Source organism: Ranitomeya imitator, chromosome 4 (genome assembly GCF_032444005.1).
Source record: "Ranitomeya imitator isolate aRanImi1 chromosome 4, aRanImi1.pri, whole genome shotgun sequence".
Classification (NCBI taxonomy): Eukaryota; Metazoa; Chordata; class Amphibia; order Anura; family Dendrobatidae; genus Ranitomeya; species Ranitomeya imitator.
Window position 1 is genome coordinate 671,265,778 of NC_091285.1, and position 20,925 is coordinate 671,286,702.

The 20,925-nt window shown below is 52.9% G+C and overlaps 1 protein-coding gene across 2 annotated transcripts; it reads left to right on the forward strand.

The window, feature by feature from the left end:
* Positions 1–1,389: 1,389 nt before the first annotated feature.
* RFX1 (regulatory factor X1) lies at positions 1,390–20,466 on the forward strand. 2 transcript variants are annotated; one of them, XM_069767283.1, is made up of 20 exons: positions 1,390–1,528; positions 9,095–9,292; positions 9,402–9,508; positions 11,142–11,228; positions 11,334–11,399; positions 11,514–11,609; positions 14,767–14,861; positions 14,937–15,249; positions 15,340–15,521; positions 15,883–16,002; positions 16,315–16,427; positions 16,629–16,747; positions 16,828–16,928; positions 17,268–17,419; positions 17,833–17,930; positions 18,032–18,181; positions 18,405–18,613; positions 18,697–18,850; positions 19,230–19,275; positions 19,408–20,466. In XM_069767283.1, the coding sequence occupies exons 2-20, from the start codon at positions 9,121–9,123 to the stop codon at positions 19,575–19,577; spliced, it is 2,550 nt and encodes an 849-aa protein (XP_069623384.1). In that variant the 5' UTR covers positions 1,390–1,528; positions 9,095–9,120; the 3' UTR covers positions 19,578–20,466. The 2 variants fall into 2 exon arrangements, with proteins under 2 accessions (XP_069623384.1, XP_069623383.1); XM_069767282.1 differs by having other exon boundaries at positions 1,401–1,688.
* Positions 20,467–20,925: the final 459 nt, after the last annotated feature.

The window sequence follows — 20,925 nt, forward strand, 5'->3', positions numbered from 1 at the left end:
TATGCAGGTGAGCCCGGAATGACAGCGCCCTCTTTAGAACTGTTAGGTGTAGAGGGAATCTGCCCAGCTCGGCCCAACAAGCACTGTTGGAGGTGCTCCGATGGACCTGGAGAAGGTGCTTGCAGAATTCCAGGTGGAATATTTCTGTTGGACTGGAATCCCACTTTGACCAGTCTGGGTAGGTGTGAGGACCCCAGACTTCGCTGCCATACAGGAGGATTGGGGCGATGATTGAGTCGAAGATTTTTAGCCAGACCCTCACTGGTGGCTTCAGATGGTAGAGTGTCCTTTGGGTGGCATAGAAGGTTTTGCAGGCCTTGTCTTTCAGGGTCTCTATGGCTTGTTTGAAACTCCCTGACCGGTGAATCTCTAGGCCCAGGTAGGTATATTTGTCTGTTCCTGTGAGGTCGCAGTTGTTGAGGATAAATGATGGGTGTTGGTCTGATCTTCTCTTTCTCCTCTGGAACACCATGGTGTTGGTTTTCTTTAGGTTGACCGGTAGAGCCCAGGTGGAGCTGAATTTCTCTAGGATTTTCAGGCTGTCCTGGAGGCCTTTCTTTATATATATATATATATATATATATATATATATATATATATATATATATATATATATATATATATATATATATATATATATATATATATATATATAAAATTGTTTTTGTTTGGCATCCTTGTAATGGTACCGACCCTGAAAAATCACATTATAAAAACCCCACAAACAAAAATAAAAGTTAAAAAACACAATGGTGGAATTGCAGATTTCACCCAACATTTCACCAAATTTAGCATTCTTCCCCCATTTTCCGCACTATTCGGTAACACGAATGAGCCATAAATGAGCCCTCGTGGATGGAAAAATTAAAAAGTTATGTCTCTTGCAAGAAGGGGAGGAAAAAGAGACCATAGAAGAAAAAAAAAGGAAACTGACCCCATCTGGAAGGAGTTAAGAGGAAACTACCAGTCGGCCCCAGTAACATAGTGCCAGCACTGAGGACACCACAAATTGGACTTTACACAACAAAGCGAAGTAGTAGACGACGTGGACAACTGAAACTACAATTCCCAGAAGCCAATGCTCTGCACGCATGCGCACAGATTAGTGACAGCTGTCCCCCTGCCTGTCACAACATGACAGGAATCCAGACGCGTCCAATCAGACTCAGGAAAGAAGGCAACAGTTTCCATAAAATCACGGGAGGCGTGACAGGCTCTACCCAATCACAGCGTTGAACTGATGGACAGGTGCTGCACCAATCAGCGCTCACCATACCCCACCGAGTACCGCCTTCTTTTCCTGACAGTCGTTTGTTATTTCCTAACCGGAGCTGCGCGTCACGTTGTGATTGACATATCATTCGACCAATCAGATCGCTCTTCGCTTCACCATCGTTGACGACAAGAAGGGGAGGGACGGTAGCAACAGTTGCCCGGGTGAGGGACGGAGCGGCCATAACCACGGTAGTCGTGGCGACAAGAACCCCGGCAACGGGAATCAACAACAACAACTGCCCCGACAGCCAGGGTTCGGTAACCTCGTTACATATTCGGTGTATCCGTAACCAGCAGGGTGGGGTTGGTGGTATTTTCCCACCGGGCACTCCCCGGGATCCAGCAGTGGAGAGAAGCCGGAAACCCGCGATAAGTTATCTGAGACAGCGCTGTGACAGCAAAACAGCCGCTAGGTAGGTGTCCCCGGCAGTGGCGTAAACACCGAAAACCGAGCAACACTCGGTCGTTATGACGACGTCAAACGGTTTGGCCACCCCTCCCCTTTCTAAAATGGCGGCGCCTGGTGCGAGCGGGAGAGATGAGCAGGCCGCGCGTCACCATGGAAACCTGAGAAGGAAAGAGGCAGAGCACTTATGGAGACATCTATACGAGTGTTGATTGGCTAAATCTGTGAAAGGGGCGGAGCCTGGCAAGTACTAACTAGCCGCATAATGAAGGGGGGGGGGGAGGCGGAAGAAACCAATGCAGTGACGTGAAATGGTCTCTGCGTGTAATGTTGTCACTCGGGCAGAGTTCTGTCAGTTATGGAGGTGAGGGCGGGAACACAGGAGCCGAGTCTGTGAGGGAATATGGTGCCTGTGACTTACTGTACAGAAGCTAGTGACGGGGAGGCCGCCGGCCACACTGGGTGCACAGTAATCTGTGGGGCCGACCCTGCACAACGACGTAATAAAGTGAGAGGAAACTAAAACGTATCATGACATACACTGTCACCTCAGCCACCATCGTCACATACAGCAGCGTCACCTCAGCCGCTATCACATACAGCACCGTCACCTCAGCCACCATCGTCACATACAGCACCGTCACCTCAGCCACCATCACATACAGCACCGTCACCTCAGCCACCATCGTCACATACAGCAGCGTCACCTCAGCCACCATCGTCACATACAGCACCGTCACCTCAGCCACCATCACATACAGCACCGTCACCTCAGCCGCTATCGCATACAGCACCGTCACCTCAGCCGCCATCGTCACATACAGCACCGTCACCTCAGCCACCATCACATACAGCACCGTCACCTCAGCCACCATCACATACAGCACCGTCACCTCAGCCACCATCACATACAGCACCGTCACCTCAGCCACCATCACATACAGCACCGTCACCTCAGCCACCATCACATACAGCACCGTCACCTCAGCCGCTATCACATACAGCACCGTCACCTCAGCCGCCATCGTCACATACAGCACCGTCACCTCAGCCACCATCACATACAGCACCGTCACCTCAGCCACCATCACATACAGCACCGTCACCTCAGCCACCATCACATACAGCACTGTCACCTCAGCCGCCATCGTCACATACAGCACCGTCACCTCAGCCACCATCACATACAGCACCGTCACCTCAGCCACCATCACATACAGCACCGTCACCTCAGCCACCATCACATACAGCACCGTCACCTCAGCCACCATCACATACAGCACCGTCACCTCAGCCACCATCACATACAGCACCGTCACCTCAGCCGCTATCACAGCACCGTCACCTCAGCCACCATCGTCACATACAGCACCGTCACCTCAGCCGCCATCGTCACATACAGCACCGTCACCACAGCCACCATCGTCACATACAGCAGCGTCACCTCAGCCACCATCGTCACATACAGCACCGTCACCTCAGCCGCTATCACATACAGCACCGTCACCTCAGCCACCATCGTCACATACAGCAGCGTCACCTCAGCCGCCATCGTCACATACAGCACCGTCACCACAGCCACCATCGTCACATACAGCAGCGTCACCTCAGCCACCATCGTCACATACAGCACCGTCACCTCAGCCGCCATCACATACAGCACCGTCACCTCAGCCGCCATTACATACAGCACCGTCACCTCAGCCGCCATAGTCACATACAGCACTGTCACCTCAGCCGCCATCGTCACATACAGCACCGACACCTCAGCCGCCATCACATACAGCAGCGTCACCTCAGCCGCCATAGTCACATACAGCACTGTCACCTCAGCCGCCATCGTCACAGCACCGTCACCTCAGCCGACATCACATACAACACTGTCACCTCAGCCGCCATCACATACAGCAGCGTCACCTCAGCCGCCATCACATACAGCAATGTCACCTCAGCCGCTATCACATACAGCACCGTCACCTCAGCCTCCATCACATACAGCACTGTCACCTCAGCCGCCATCACATACAGCACCGTCACCTCAGCCGCCATCACATACAGCACCGTCACCTCAGCCGCCATCACATACAGCAGCGTCACCTCAGTCGCCATCACATACAGCAGCGTCACCTACAGCACCGTCACCTCAGCCGCTATCACATACAGCACCGTCACCTCAGCCGCCATCGTCACATACAGCACCGACACCTCAGCCGCCATCACATACAGAAGCGTCACCTCAGCCGCCATCGTCACATACAGCACTGTCACCTCAGCCGCCATCGTCACAGCACCGTCACCTCAGCCGCCATCACATACAACACTGTCACCTCAGCCGCCATCACATACAGCAGCGTCACCTCAGCCGCCATCACATACAGCAGCATCACATACAGCAGTGTCACCTCATCCGCCATCACATACAGCAGCGTCACCTCAGCCGCCATCACATACAGCACCGTCACCTCAGCCGCCATCACATACAGCAGCGTCACCTCAGCCGCCATCACATACAGCAGCGTCACCTCAGCCGCCATCACATACAGCAGCGTCACCTCAGCCGCCATCACATACAGCAGCGTCACCTCAGCCGCCATCACATACAGCAGCGTCACCTCAGCCGCCATCACATACAGCAGCGTCACCTCAGCCGCCATCACATACAGCACCGTCACCTCAGCCGCCATCACATACAGCAGCGTCACCTCAGCCGCCATCACATACAGCACCGTCACCTCAGCCACCATCGTCACATACAGCACTGTCACCTCAGCCGCCATCGTCACATACAGCACCGTCACCTCAGCCACCATCACATACAGCAGCGTCACCTCAGCCACCATCACATACAACACTGTCACCTCAGCCGCCATCGTCACATACAGCAGCGTCACCTCAGCCGCCATCACATACAGCAGCGTCACCTCAGCCGCCATCACATACAGCAGCCTCACCTCAGCCGCCATCACATACAGCAGCGTCACCTCAGCCATCACATACAGCAGCGTCACCTCAGCCGCCATCACATACAGCAGCGTCACCTCAGCCGCCATCACATACAGCAGCGTCACCTCAGCCACCATCACATACAGCACCGTCACCTCAGCCACCATCACATACAGCACCGTCACCTCAGCCACCATCACATACAGCACCGTCACCTCAGCCACCATCACATACAGCACCGTCACCTCAGCCACCATCACATACAGCACCGTCACCTCAGCCGCTATCACAGCACCGTCACCTCAGCCACCATCGTCACATACAGCACCGTCACCTCAGCCGCCATCGTCACATACAGCACCGTCACCACAGCCACCATCGTCACATACAGCAGCGTCACCTCAGCCACCATCGTCACATACAGCACCGTCACCTCAGCCGCTATCACATACAGCACCGTCACCTCAGCCACCATCGTCACATACAGCAGCGTCACCTCAGCCGCCATCGTCACATACAGCACCGTCACCTCAGCCGCCATCACATACAGCACCGTCACCTCAGCCGCCATTACATACAGCACCGTCACCTCAGCCGCCATAGTCACATACAGCACTGTCACCTCAGCCGCCATCGTCACATACAGCACCGACACCTCAGCCGCCATCACATACAGCAGCGTCACCTCAGCCGCCATAGTCACATACAGCACTGTCACCTCAGCCGCCATCGTCACAGCACCGTCACCTCAGCCGACATCACATACAACACTGTCACCTCAGCCGCCATCACATACAGCAGCGTCACCTCAGCCGCCATCACATACAGCAATGTCACCTCAGCCGCTATCACATACAGCACCGTCACCTCAGCCTCCATCACATACAGCACTGTCACCTCAGCCGCCATCACATACAGCACCGTCACCTCAGCCGCCATCACATACAGCACCGTCACCTCAGCCGCCATCACATACAGCAGCGTCACCTCAGTCGCCATCACATACAGCAGCGTCACCTACAGCACCGTAACCTCAGCCGCTATCACATACAGCACCGTCACCTCAGCCGCCATCGTCACATACAGCACCGTCACCTCAGCCACCATCGTCACATACAGCAGCGTCACCTCAGCCTCCATCACATACAGCACCGTCACCTCAGCCGCCATCACATACAGCACCGTCACCTCAGCCGCCATCACATACAGCAGCGTCTCCTCAGCCGCCATCACATACAGCACCGTCACCTCAGCCGCCACCATCACATACAGCACCGTCATCTCAGCCACCATCACATACAGCACCGCCACCTCAGCCGCCACCATCACATACACCACCGTCACCTCAGCCGCCATCGTCACATACAGCACCGACACCTCAGCCGCCATCACATACAGAAGCGTCACCTCAGCCGCCATCGTCACATACAGCACTGTCACCTCAGCCGCCATCGTCACAGCACCGTCACCTCAGCCGCCATCACATACAGCAGCGTCACCTCAGCCGCCATCACATACAGCAGCATCACATACAGCAGTGTCACCTCATCCGCCATCACATACAGCAGCGTCACCTCAGCCGCCATCACATACAGCACCGTCACCTCAGCCGCCATCACATACAGCAGCGTCACCTCAGCCGCCATCACATACAGCAGCGTCACCTGAGCCGCCATCACATACAGCAGCGTCACCTCAGCCGCCATCACATACAGCAGCGTCACCTCAGCCGCCATCACATACAGCAGCGTCACCTCAGCCGCCATCACATACAGCAGCGTCACCTCAGCCGCCATCACATACAGCACCGTCACCTCAGCCGCCATCACATACAGCAGCGTCACCTCAGCCGCCATCACATACAGCAGCGTCACCTCAGCCGCCATCACATACAGCACCGTCACCTCAGCCGCCATCACATACAGCACCGTCACCTCAGCCACCATCGTCACATACAGCACTGTCACCTCAGCCGCCATCGTCACATACAGCACCGTCACCTCAGCCACCATCACATACAGCAGCGTCACCTCAGCCACCATCACATACAACACTGTCACCTCAGCCGCCATCGTCACATACAGCAGCGTCACCTCAGCCGCCATCGTCACATACAGCAGCGTCACCTCAGCCGCCATCACATACAGCAGCCTCACCTCAGCCGCCATCACATACAGCAGCGTCACCTCAGCCGCCATCACATACAGCAGCGTCACCTCAGCCGCCATCACATACAGCAGCGTCACCTCAGCACCGTCACCTCAGCCGCCATCACATACAGCACCGTCACCTCAGCCGCCATCACATACAGCACCGTCACCTCAGCCGCCATCACATACAGCACCGTCACCTCAGCCGCTATCACATACAGCACCGTCACCTCAGCCGCCATTGTCACATACAGCACTGTCACCTCAGCCGCCATCACATACAGCACTGTCACCTCAGCCGCCATCACATACAGCACCGTCACCTCAGCCGCCATCGTCACATACAGCACTGTCACCTCAGCCGCCATCGTCACATACAGCACCGTCACCTCAGCCGCCATCACATACAGCACCGTCACCTCAGCCGCCATCGTCACATACAGCACTGTCACCTCAGCCGCCATCGTCACATACAGCAGCGTCACCTCAGCCGCCATCACATACAACACTGTCACCTCAGCCGCCATCGTCACATACAGCACCGTCACCTCAGCCGCCATCACATACAGCACTGTAAAGATAAGGATGAATGACCTCTGGGAGATCAAAACATCCAACACCACGGAGACACCATCATGTGTTTATCAACGCAGTGATCCAGAACACTGCCCCCTCCCTTATGGGAAATATGCAAATACATGTAGAAAAGCTGTGGAGACACCATCACATACAGCATCGTCACCTCAGCCGCCATCACATACAGCAGCGTCACCTCAGCCACCATCACATACAGCAGCGTCACCTCAGCCGCCATCACATACAGCAGCGTCACCTCAGCCGCCATCACATACAGCAGCGTCACCTCAGTTGCCATCACATACAGCACCGTCACCTCAGCCGCCATCACATACAGCACCGTCACCTCAGCCGCCATCACATACAGCAGCGTCACCTCAGCTGCCATCACATACAGCACCGTCACCTCAGCCACCATCACATACAGCAGCGTCACCTCAGCCGCCATCGTCACATATAGCACTGTCACCTCAGCCGCCATCGTCACATACAGCACTGTCACCTCAGCCACCATCACATACAGCAGCGTCACCTCAGCCGTCATCGTCACATACAGCAGCGTCACCTCAGCCACCATCGTCACAAACAGCAGCGTCACCTCAGCCGCCATCACATACAGCACCGTCACCTCAGCCGCCATCACATACAGCACCGTCACCTCAGCCGCCATCACATACAGCACCGTCACCGCAGCCGCCATCGTCACATACAGCACCGTCACCTCAGCCGCCATCGTCACATACAGCACCGTCACCTCAGCCACCATCACATACAGCAGCGTCACCTCAGCCGCCATCACATACAGCAGCGTCACCTCAGCCGCCATCATATACAGCAGCGTCACCTCAGTTGCCATCACATACAGCACCGTCACCTCAGCCGCCATCACATACAGCACCGTCACCTCAGCCGCCATCACATACAGCAGCGTCACCTCAGCTGCCATCACATACAGCACCGTCACCTCAGCCACCATCACATACAGCAGCGTCACCTCAGCCGCCATCGTCACATATAGCACTGTCACCTCAGCCGCCATCGTCACATACAGCACTGTCACCTCAGCCACCATCACATACAGCAGCGTCACCTCAGCCGTCATCGTCACATACAGCAGCGTCACCTCAGCCACCATCGTCACAAACAGCAGCGTCACCTCAGCCGCCATCACATACAGCACCGTCACCTCAGCCGCCATCACATACAGCACCGTCACCTCAGCCGCCATCACATACAGCACCGTCACCGCAGCCGCCATCGTCACATACAGCACCGTCACCTCAGCCGCCATCGTCACATACAGCACCGTCAACTCAGCTACCATCACATACAGCACCGTCACCTCAGCCGCCATCAGATACAGCAGCGTCACCTCAGTTGCCATCACATACAGCACCGTCACCTCAGCCGCCATCAGATACAGCAGCGTCACCTCAGTTGCCATCACATACAGCTCTGTCACCTCAGCTGCCATCATCACATACAGCATCGTTACGTCAGCCGCCATTGTTACATACAGCACCGTCACCACAGCCGCCATCACATAGAGCAACGTGACATCCCCCGCCATCATCACATACAGCATCGTCACCTCAGCAGCTACCTTCTGGCTATACAGAGCAGTCAATGAGGAGGGGTAGTGCTGCAGTGTAAAGCATGGAGGAGCATCTTAGTTCAGCAGCACAGCCATCTTTCACACTGAAGTAAATGGATCTCATTGTGATGTTTTGTCGTATCTCCACAGAGAGCGTGACTTGCTTGCCGGCCATCATGGCTACCCAAGCCTATGTGACTGATCTCCAGGCGACGCCACCTTCCTCTGCTCAGAGTGCCTCCCAGCAGTATGTAGCAGAGCTACAGGTGACTCCAGCAGCCCCCAGTGGGCAGTCAGCTGGCCCGCAGACCCCTGCACCGCAGCAGTACATAGTGGTCACTGTCTCTGGTGAGTACGGGTGTGAACAAGGCGTCTCCAAACTATCACATACAAACCTGGTGGTTATGTTGCCCGGATCAGTTAATGAACGATGTACGTTGTCTCTTCTGTCCTACAGACAGCGGCATGAGAGCCAGTGACGGGGAGATGAGCCCCGGAGGGTCCTCCACCACACAGACAGCCGTGCCCACACAGGTGGTGCAGCAAGTACAGGCAGCACAGCAGGTACCGGCCCGGGGTGTCAGACACATGTCACCTGGAGGTTTGATGTATACAAGGTTACTTCGCACCTGGTTTTGATTCCTCTTCAATACCTCTATTTTCTACCAGCACTTGTTTACATTCTGACCTAGTCCTGCTCACACAGCGGCAGGTTGGTACGGAGCAGGTCAGAGCTGTCAGACCTCATCAGGGTACAGCTTTGTGCTGCTGTGTGGCCGTCCCATACTTGTATGATCGGGACAAGGTCAGGCCAGGTGCATAGCCTCCTAAAATACAGAAGAGGTGACAGCAAAGAGAGATCTCCATAATGGTGGAGAAGTGGAAGGCAAAGTGTATTAGGAAGCAGTAGAAATCAGACACAGCCTGCATACACAGCTTCTGGGTCGTAGAACTGTTTTCTGATGCTTCTCATAGTCTTCAACATATCCTTGAACATGCTTTCATCTGCCCTCCTGCCCTATGGCCTTTCCTGAGCTGTAGGCCCTTGCTCTGTGCTGTAGGCTCCTCCTCTGCCGTATAGGCCCCTTGCTGTGTGCTGTAGGCCCTTGTTCTGTGCTGTAGGCCCTTGCTGTGTGCTGTAGGCCCTTGATGTGTGCTGTAGGCCCTTGCTGTGCGCTGTAGGTCCTTGCTCTGCTGTATAGACTCCGCCTGCTTTCATCCTCTCTCCTGCCCTATGGCCTTTCCTGAGCTGTAGGCCCTTCCGCTGTGCTATAGGCCCTTCATCTGTGCTGTAGGTACCTCCACTGCCATATAGGCCCCTAGCTGTGTGCTGTAGGTCCTTGTTCTGTGCTGCAGGCCCTTGCTCTGTGCTGTAGGCCCTTGCTCTGTGCTGTAGGCCCTTCCGCTGTGCTATAGGCTCTTCCTCTGTGCTGTAGGCTCCTCCTCTGCCATATAGACCCTGTGCTGCAGGCCCTTGTTCTGTGCTGCAGGCCCTTGTTCTGTGCTGCAGGCCCTTGTTCTGTGCTACAGGCCCTTGCTGTGTGCTGCAGGCCCTCGCTCTGTGCTGCAGGCCCTCGCTCTGTGCTGCAGGCCCTCGCTCTGTGCTGCAGGCCCTCGCTCTGTGCTGCAGGCTCTCGCTCTGTGCTGCAGGCTATTGCTCTGTGCTGTAGGCCCTTCCTCCTCCACTATAAGCTCCACCTCTGCCCCGTAGGCCCCTCCTCTGCCCTGTAGGTCCCTCCTCTGCCCCGTAGGCCCCTCCTCCTGCCACACTCTAGGCCCTTCCTCCCTGGTATTTTCTCCTCCTATTCTGCGCTTTCTTCCACCCCCACTCATATAGCTAACATTATCCTTTCATCTCCAATCACAGAGGCTGCTGGTACAAGCCTGGGTCCAGCCCAAAGTGACTGCAGTGTCCCCACTGCAGCTGGCTGGAGCATCTGTACCCCAGCAAGTATGTCACTGTGCCTCCACCTGCCACCCGTGACGCCGTCCATCATATCATCATCATCATCATCATTGATAGATTATACATTGTCCTGTGTATATACATATGTCCTAGAGCCTGTATATACGTACGCTCCATGTATTCCCTGACATCCATCCATGGCATAGTGCTGTTCTGTCCGTCGCACCGGCCTTTGCAGCAGAGTAATTTGACTGTCGGACCTTTTAGCCTTCTCTCTTCCCTCGTTTATAGCGCCTAGTGTTGCAGAGTGCCCCAAAGGCGGCTCAGGTCTCCCTGGCGGTGCACACATTGCAGCAGCCGGCACTCTCTCCCCCGGAGGTAAGTGGTCCCTTAAGTGGTAAGTGCATGACCAGTCCCTTATGCCGTCCCCCATAGTATGGAGCTTGGCAAGCGACTGAGGATGAGTCCTGCTTTCTATTACAGAGTGAGAGCGTAGTCCTGAAGACGGCACAGAACCAGCCCTTGCAGGTGCACGTCGCCCCCCAAGAGGTGGGCACACAGTATTATTTCACTAGGCATTCATCTGCATTGCTGTATGGGGGCGCCTCGTCCTATTATCTTCTGGTACAAGGTCCCCTGATGGTAACTCTCCTCGTCCTCTAGTGCTCCGTTGTGCAGGCGACTCCTCAACCCCAGAAGTCTTCTCCTGTCCATCAGCTGAATGTCCAGAGTTTGCAGCACGTCCAGGGGACTTCAGAGGTACGGATGTGGGGGCTTGTGTCCTGGGGAGAATGATAGGAGCAAGATGTGGGATTTCAAGACCAATCCTTGCACAAACTGAGGGCAAACTGATATCATGTACATGTACTGGCTGGGGGTCTCCTCTATAACCTGAGATGACACATGTACTGGCTGGGGCTCTCCTCTATAACCTGAGATGACACATGTACTGGCTGGGGGTCTCCTCTATGACCTGAGATGACACATGTACTGGCTGGGGGTCTCCTCTATGACCTAAGATGACATATGTATAGGCTTGGGGTCTCCCCTGTGACCTGAGATGACACATGTACTGGCTGGGGCTCTCATCTATAACCTGAGATGACACATGTACTGGCTGGGGGTCTCCTCTATGACCTGAGATGACACATGTTCAGACTGGGGGTCTCCTCTATGACCTGAGATGACACATGTACTGGCCGGGGGTCTCCTCTATAACCTGAGATGACACATGTACTGGCTGGGGGTCTCCTCTATGACCTGAGATGACACATGTACTGGCTGGGGGTCTCCTCTATGACCTGAGATGACACATGTACAGACTGGGGATCTCCTCTATGACCTGAGATGACACATGTACTGGCTGGGGGTCTCCTCTATGACCTGAAATGACACATGTACTGGCTGGGGGTCTTCTCTATAACCTGAGATGACAGATGTATTGGCCGAGGGTCTCCACTGTGACCTGAGATGACACATGTACTGGCTGGGGGTCTCCTCTATAACCTGAGATGACACATGTACTGGCTGGGGGTCTCCTCTATAACCTGAGATGACACATGTACAGACTGGTGGTCTCCTCTATGACCTATGATGACACTTGTACTGGTTGGGGTCTCTCTATGACTCAAAATGACACATGTACTGGCTGGGGGGTCTCCTCTGTGATTTGAGATAATACATTTACTGGATGGGGGGTCTCCTCTGACTTGAGATCAGACTTGTACTGGCTGGGGGTCTCCTCTATGACTTGAAGTGACACATGTACTGGCTGGAGGGGTCTCCTCTATGATTTGAGATGACACATTTACTGGCCGGGGTCTCCTCTATGACTCGAAAATAACACATCTACTGGCTAAGGGGTCTCCTCTAAGACCCGATATGACACATATACTGGTTGGGGTTCTCCTCTATGACCTGAAATCAGACATGTACTGACTGGGGGTCTCCTCTATGATTTGGGATGACACATGTACTGGCTGGGGACTCCTGTATGACCTGAGATGACACATGTACTGGCTGGGGACTCTTGTATGACCTGAGATGACACATGTACTGGCTGGGGACTCTTGTATGACCTGAGATAACACATGTACTGGCTGGGGACTCCTGTATGACCTGAGATGACAGATGTACTGGCTGGGGGTCTATGACCCGATATGACACATTTATTGGCTGGGGGTCTCCTCTATGACCCAATTTGACACATGCTGGCTGGGGGTCTCTATGATCCGATATAACACATGTACTGGCTGGGGGTCTCTTCTATGACCTGAGATGACACATGTACTGGCTGGGGGTCTCCTCTATGACCTGAGATGACACATGTACTGGCTGGGGGTCTTCTGTATGATCTGAGATTACACATGTGCTGGCTGGGGGTCTTCTGTATGATCTGAGATTACACATGTGCTGGCTGGGTGAGTCTCTTCTATGACCCACTATGACAGATATACTGGCTGGGCATCTCTCTATGACCCAATATGATACATGTACTGGCTGGGGGTCTCCCCTGTGACCTGAGATGACACATGTACTGGCTGGGGGTCTCCTCTATGACCTGAGATGACACATGTACTGGCTGGGGGTCTCCTCTATGACCTGAGATGACACATGTACTGGCTGGGGGTCTTCTGTATGATCTGAGATTACACATGTACTGGCTGGGGGTCTCCCCTGTGACCTGAGATGATACATGTACTGGCTGGGGGTCTCCTCTATGACCTGAGATGACACATGTACTGGCTGGGGGTCTTCTGTATGATCTGAGATTACACATGTACTGGCTGGGGGTCTCCCCTGTGACCTGAGATGATACATGTACTGGCTGGGGGTCTCCTCTATGACCTGAGATGACACATGTACTGGCTGGGGGTCTTCTGTATGACCTGAGATTACACATGTGCTGGCTGGGTGAGTCTTTTCTATGACCCACTATGACAGATATACTGGCTGGGCATCTCTCTATGACCCAATATGATACATGTACTGGCTGGGGGTCTCCCCTGTGACCTGAGATGACACATGTACTGGCTGGGGGTCTCCCCTGTGACCTGAGATGACACATGTACTGGCTGGGGATCTCCCCTGTGACCTAAGATGACACATGTACTGGCTGAGGGTCTCCTCTATGACCCAATATGACAGATATACTGGCTTGGGGTCTCTCTATGACCCGATATGACACATGTACAGGCTGGCGATCTCCCCTGTGACCTGAGATGACACATGTACTGGCTGGGGGTCTCTCTATGACCCGATATGACACATGTACTGGTTGGGGGTCTCCTCTGTGACCTGAGATGACACATGTACTGGCTGGGGATCTCCCCTGTGACCTGAGATGACACATGTACTGGCTGGGGGTCTCTCTATGACCCGATATGACACATGTACTGTCTGGGGGTGGCCACATCGTGTAGTGGGTATCTCCGCTGATAGTACTGCCTATATGAATGCTGTTGCTGTGTACAATGATGGCTCCGGCCGGCGGTGTCTCTGTAACGCTCTCTTTATTCCTCAGAGCTCAGTCAGACAGTATCTGTGTAGTTCAGCCAGGATTCAGACAGATCAGGAGGAGTTAGAGATCGCACCCATCCAGTGCACGATCAGCCCGACACAAACCTGCCACTGCATGCCTCCTTTGCCAGGGCCCAGCTCCGATTGGGTGGATCTGTTCCATTTTATACCTCATCACCTACGTTTCTCCACCCCTCTTGCAGACCACCCAAAGCAGAGAGTCAAAGTTCAGAGAGTGCCACAAGTTTTGCTGTTTGGTACAGCCCCCACCGCTCTGAAAGTAGGTTCCTAGGGTGATAAGGCCACGATGTGAGGGTCCGAGGAGAAAGTGGCATAGCAGGAGGCGGTATATATATCTGTATATTCTGTGAGTCTGATATATTGTCCCCAATCTCAGGTCCAGCAGTTACCGCAGGTCCCTGTACAGCACGTGTATCCCGGGCAGGTCCAGTATGTGGAGGGAGGAGACGCCACCTATACAACCAGCACTATGTAAGTCCTATGCCTTCCATTACCTGGGAGATGTTGGAAATCTCCATGTCTTACTCGGCTCCATATTTCTTGTAGTCGCTCGGGATCCTTCCCTTATACAGAGACGCCTCTCTACAGCCAAGCCACAGGATCCACTTACTATGAATCTCAGAGTGCCACTGGCCAGGTCAGCTCCCCTACATCATCCCCTGCTGTGGCCAACAGTCCCTCCGTCCCCATGTATGTATCCGGCGGACAGATCCTTGCCAACACCACACCGCCAGGAGCTTCTGGAGGAAACGGAGCCAGTGGAGGGTCAGGATCTGGGACCTATGTTATACAGGGTGGATTTATCATGGGTAACGCCACGCAGTCTTACTCGCACACCACACGTGCCTCCCCTGCCACGGTAAGAGACTTGTCCGCGCCCTCTCTGCACTCGGGGTCCCTGTATCTTCTCACCGTCCACCTCATATAACTGTTCTCCCTTTACGAGCAGGTGCAATGGCTCCTGGATAACTACGAGACAGCAGAAGGGGTGAGCCTTCCCCGGAGCACCCTGTACTGCCACTACCTGCTGCACTGCCAGGAGCAGAAACTGGAGCCCGTGAACGCCGCCTCATTTGGGAAACTCATTCGCTCTGTCTTCATGGGGCTCCGCACCCGGAGGTTGGGGACCAGGTAGAGATTATTCCGTCTATATTATTGAGATATTGCAATATCACAGAAGTGAAAGAAAACGGACAAGAGTGGAACAACAGTGCCTCCTTTATGGCAGGTGTATTACCTGCTGGCAGTGCCCTCTTCCAGCAAGATAATGCCCCCATTGCGCTGTTGACATTGTCAGAACTGGTGGGAGGAACATTACGAGCTAGAGCTAGACCAAGGAGACAACTTGTTTCTTAATCCCCCCAGATCTGATCCATGGAGTCTGCACCTTGCATCATGTATAGATACCATGAGGGGTACACTGAGGTCCATCCGAATCTCACGCTGTAATCTTATACCACAGTAACCTCTGTTCATTTTTCTTTTTTTGCAGAGGAAACTCCAAGTATCATTATTATGGTCTCCGAATTAAAGCCAGCTCCCCCCTCCTGCGCCTAATGGAGGACCAGCAGCACCTTGCCATGCGACAGCAGCCCTTCTCTCAGAAGCAGAGGTACCCGTAGTCTCCTACTATGACCCCCTAACCCCATCTGTCATGCGACCCACTGAGCTATAAATTGAAGACAAAAACACAGACCCTATCTCCTCACTGAGGCCTTCTTTGAGGTGCAACTCTTTGGAGGCCTCGTTGATGTGTGTGCAGCAGTAATGTTCCCTGAGCAGTTATTACTCACCTGATCATCTTTGCCTGTCATACATCAATGGCCAAATCATGTGCAGGTCGGACCACCCCCATCTTCCGGCCACTGTGGACTGGCATGTTCGATATTATGTCTCCACCCTCACCGTTTTCTGTCTCTTCCAGAATGAAACCGATCCAGAAGATGGAGGGAATGAGTAATGGAGTTGGAGTCCAGCAGGCGGCTTCTGGCCTTTCTGATATCAGCTCCCAGGTCCAGCAATACCAGCAGTTCCTGGGTAGGTCCCTTTACCATTGCCACCTATTCATGAGCAAAATCTACCAAGGATATGAATACTTCTGCAACATTTTCATTGTTCTTAAAATAATAAAGTAACTTTGCAACTATCCTGTAAATGATGTGACTGAGGGGCATTGTGTCCTTGTGCGGTCCACTATCGGTGTCAGCACTCACCGATTACTCTTGCTTCTCCTCACAGATGCCTCTCGGACACTTCCAGAGTTCGGTGACATAGACCTGCAGGGAAAACCGCTTCCAGATGGCATCACCTTGGCCATTATTAAGGCCTTTCAGCTGCTGTACCGTGAGCATTGTGAGGTACCCACCACTGATCGTGATACTACATCATCGGACATCTCTGCCCTTCACCGACACGTGACCACTATTCTGTATTGCAGGCTATTGTGGATGTGGTGGTGAATCTCCAGTTTACGTTGGTAGAGACGCTCTGGAAAACTTTCTGGAGGTTCAACCAGGCGCAGCACAGTGATAACAGCATGTGAGTAGCGGAGGCGGCCCTCAGACCTTCTCTATGCTCAGTCACAGCCTCTGTCATCTCTTCTCCGGGGTCTGTATGCCTTTCTGCCTCCCTTTCTTGCACTTAAAAGAAATTTCTTCCCAGTCTCCTTACACCTCTCTGTCATGTCTCATGGCTGTCTGGTTGCCGTTCCTTGCACTCCGTCCTCAGTCCTTTACCTCCATTGCCGCCTACATCACTCGGTTACTTCATCACATCATCTACTCTTCTGACCTCCCGTCTCTGTGTCCTCCTGTCACTCATACTTCCACCATTATCTCCTTTCTCATCTCTTATTCTCACCTCTGCCTCCTCTCTCAGAGATGATGAAGCTGAGAAACGTTTGCCCAAGGACAGCTTGGTTCTCTTGTCCAAGTATGATCCCCTGCTGAAATGGTGCCGAGATTGTGATCACCAGCTGTACCAGGGGCTCGTGGAGACACTCATTCCGGATGTCCTGCGCCCTATCCCCAGTGAGTGGTGAAAAGCCTGATGATTGTCTGCAGCGGCTCTTGCTGTGTGCACATCCGTGCACTTTCCCCATACCCTGCTGATGTCTAGTAAGAGATACCATTGTTTAGGTGAAGGTGGCAGACATCCATAACCTATGACTTCATCCTTCTGCAGGACTCCCAGAATAATCACATACTTATGTTTAGAGTTGAATGTCATTATTCCCAGTCTTGAAAGTCGGGAAAGACAAGCAGCTGCCACACACAGCGGCACAACTTATCTAGGAAGTAGAATCGTGGAGGCACTTGAATGTTGCTCCTGCAGCTGCATCCCCCTCCTCCTAGTCACGATACTTACTACATCACACTAGGGAAAGGGGGAGTACAGGTGAGAAGAGATTGGTTTCATATACTCATGTATTCCTTTAATCCAGGTGCTTTAACACAAGCCATTCGTAACTTTGCCAAGAGTCTGGAGAGTTGGCTGACCAGCGCAATGATGAATATCCCTGAGGAGATGGTGAGAGTTAAGGTGAGAATAAAACATTGGACACAATGAAAGGTCAATCTTGATTGAAGTCCCTTATGGTTTCATAGACTCTCGGGGTCGTCTTCTCTCTTCTGACATGTTAGGTTGGCGCGGCAAGTGCCTTTGCCCAGACTCTGCGCCGCTATACATCATTAAATCACCTGGCACAGGCGGCCCGGGCAGTGCTGCAGAATACAGCCCAGATCAACCAGATGCTCAGTGACCTCAATCGGGTAGATTTCACCAATGTGCAGGTAAGTATCGTGCCATTCGCTGTCACTTTTGTTCTCTTTTTACAACTGGATGTTTTGAAAGGGATTGTCCCACACCGCTCTCTTTAACATCGGCACCAATACGGAGTCGTCAGACGTAACGTCATTGCCATCACTCGCCTCCCAATGCCAAAGTACGGGGAACCAACCAAACAAAATGTGAGAAGTGAAATGTGATTGGCTGCTGTCGGTCTCCTCCCCGCAGGAGCAGGCCTCGTGGGTGTGCCGCTGTGCCGACCGGGTGGTCCAGCGCCTGGAGCAGGACTTTAAGCTGACGCTGCAGCAGCAGAGCTCCTTGGAGCAGTGGGCGGTGTGGCTGGATGGAGTCGTCTCCCAGGTGCTGAAGCCTTATCAGGGCAACCCTGGATTTTCCAAAGCTGCAAAACTGTTTCTGCTCAAGTGGTCCTTCTACAGGTGGGACACACATCCTTGGGACGGTACAGGAGTAAGGGTGCGGCGCTGATTACCACACATGCTTTTCTGTCCTCCTCCTCCAGCTCTATGGTGATTCGGGACCTCACTCTGCGCAGTGCGGCCAGTTTTGGCTCCTTTCATCTGATTCGACTCCTATATGACGAATACATGTACTACCTGATAGAGCATCGAGTGGCTCAGGCCCGAGGAGAGACCCCCATTGCAGTCATGGGGGAGGTGAGTTATGAGTAAAAGCCATAAGTTTTCTATTTGTCCATCTACATTGACACAAGGGGGCTTGTTTTTATTTTGCGGGAGGCATTGTACTTTTATATGACGCCATTTTTTTTACCTTTATAATGCGATAGCATTGTGAGCAGGCAGTCCAACTTAATGGTTAAACAGCAGCGATCCGAGCAAGCTCCAGCCACATGCCAGCCATGTAACAACCAGCAATTGCTGTGGGCGAAGCAGACTCCGCTCATGAGCCCCCTCCACCAATGCGGACCCCTTCACGGATGTACTGGTGCATGCATTTGCACTAAGGGGTTATTATATGCTTTCCTCCATAGCACTGAAATTTCACCCCGTCTTATTATAATCTCTTATTTTCCAGTTTGCCAATGCCGGGAGCTCTTCGCACCCTATGGATCAAGACAAGGGTAGGTGTTGTGCCAGAAATAGCGCCTCTCATCTGTCCATGTCAGACCCATTTTCAGTGAATAGGAATTTGTCATCCACACTTTTTCCATAGTCTCAGACAATACTGACATTGTCACATTACAACCCCTTAGATGAAGAAGAGGAGGAGGATGATGAGAGTGACGAGGACATCACTCACGAGCTGCCCCTCCACTCCAATGACTCTTCCAATGCCCTTGGATCCAATTCTCTCGAGCCACCCAGCAAGTTGGCCAGAACCGACGATCAGGGAATTTTTACCCAAGTCGCTCCCAACACCTAATTAACTAGTCGCAGGCTGGCCAAAGATGCTCCATAACTCACGCATGGCAGCATGGATGTGACAGAGCTGGGCAGTCACTTCTGCAATCGCTCCAACAATGCACTAAGTATGTGATCACTACCAACAAGGAGAAGGGCTCTTGTGAGCTTGTTACCCCATCTGTGTATATAGACGCAGTGAGAGCTGCTCGTGTACACGGCCACCATTGTGAATAGCACTCGCAGAGGCTATTGTACCGCGTGCGTGTCTATATATGTATATACATAGTCCATCTATATGAGACCCCACAGTGCCAGACGGTCAATTCTCAGTGCCAAGACCGTATATATAGCAGCTATACATGCAGCAGTCTTATCCCGTGTGCTGCCAAAATGTAGGCATGTTGCTGGCCAAATTCAATGGTAATCTATAAATCAGGCTTGGAGCTTTTCAGGTGTTGGGGAACTACAAAGCCCAGAATCCCTGCCCACTGGGCGTTGTAGTTCCACAACAGCTGCAGGGTGCCTACCTCTGGTGTAAACCTCTACCGTGATCTGATTCTACTGCCTTAATCTTTCCCCGCTCCCTCCTCCCAGGCTTGTACTCCATACTGTTATCGATGCTGAATATTGTGCTCTTGTCGCAGTGGGACGCCCGCGTGCTCCACCCCACACCATGGCCTTACACGTCTCTTGTCCGTCATTCCCTTCGTGATCCGCCCGTCTGTATGAGGGAGAGGAGGCATTGTATTTTGTATAAGCGATATATATATATATCTATATTAGTTTTATGTTGATAACGCGGAAAGGGGAAGATGGGCGATGGGAGGAGGGGGAACCGCGAGAAAAAAACATTTTCTAACTTTTTGTATTATTTCTAAAATACACAATTAAATTTTTTTTTTGCTGTGTTCTGTAAGTTACATGAGAGCCGTTATTGAAGGGGTTATAAGCAGAGTTATCCATTCGCACAGAGGAGCGGGAGAAACATCTACCTGGCGGCGTCCGCGGCTCTTTAGATTAGCCACCCTGAGGCGATGCCACGCCACAACTTGTCCTATTCATTCATACCTGTGACACCGGCGCTACAGAAGGTATGATGGATGCAAAACCAGTGTACAACAATGAAGAATTCTTTAAACGGGCTGGGAGAAGGGTGCCCAGTGATCGAATATTAATAGGATATTTAGGATGGCCCTTAAAGGGAATCTGTCTCCAGGTTTTTCAGCCCCATCTGAGAACGGCATAATGTAGGGGCAGAGATGCTGATTCCAGCGATTTGTCAATTTCCTGCAGTTTTGGTAAAAATCAGTTATTTGCCATTCTGGCAGCAGCCATGGTTCTTGCTTCCCCCAATGAAGTGTCTGAAA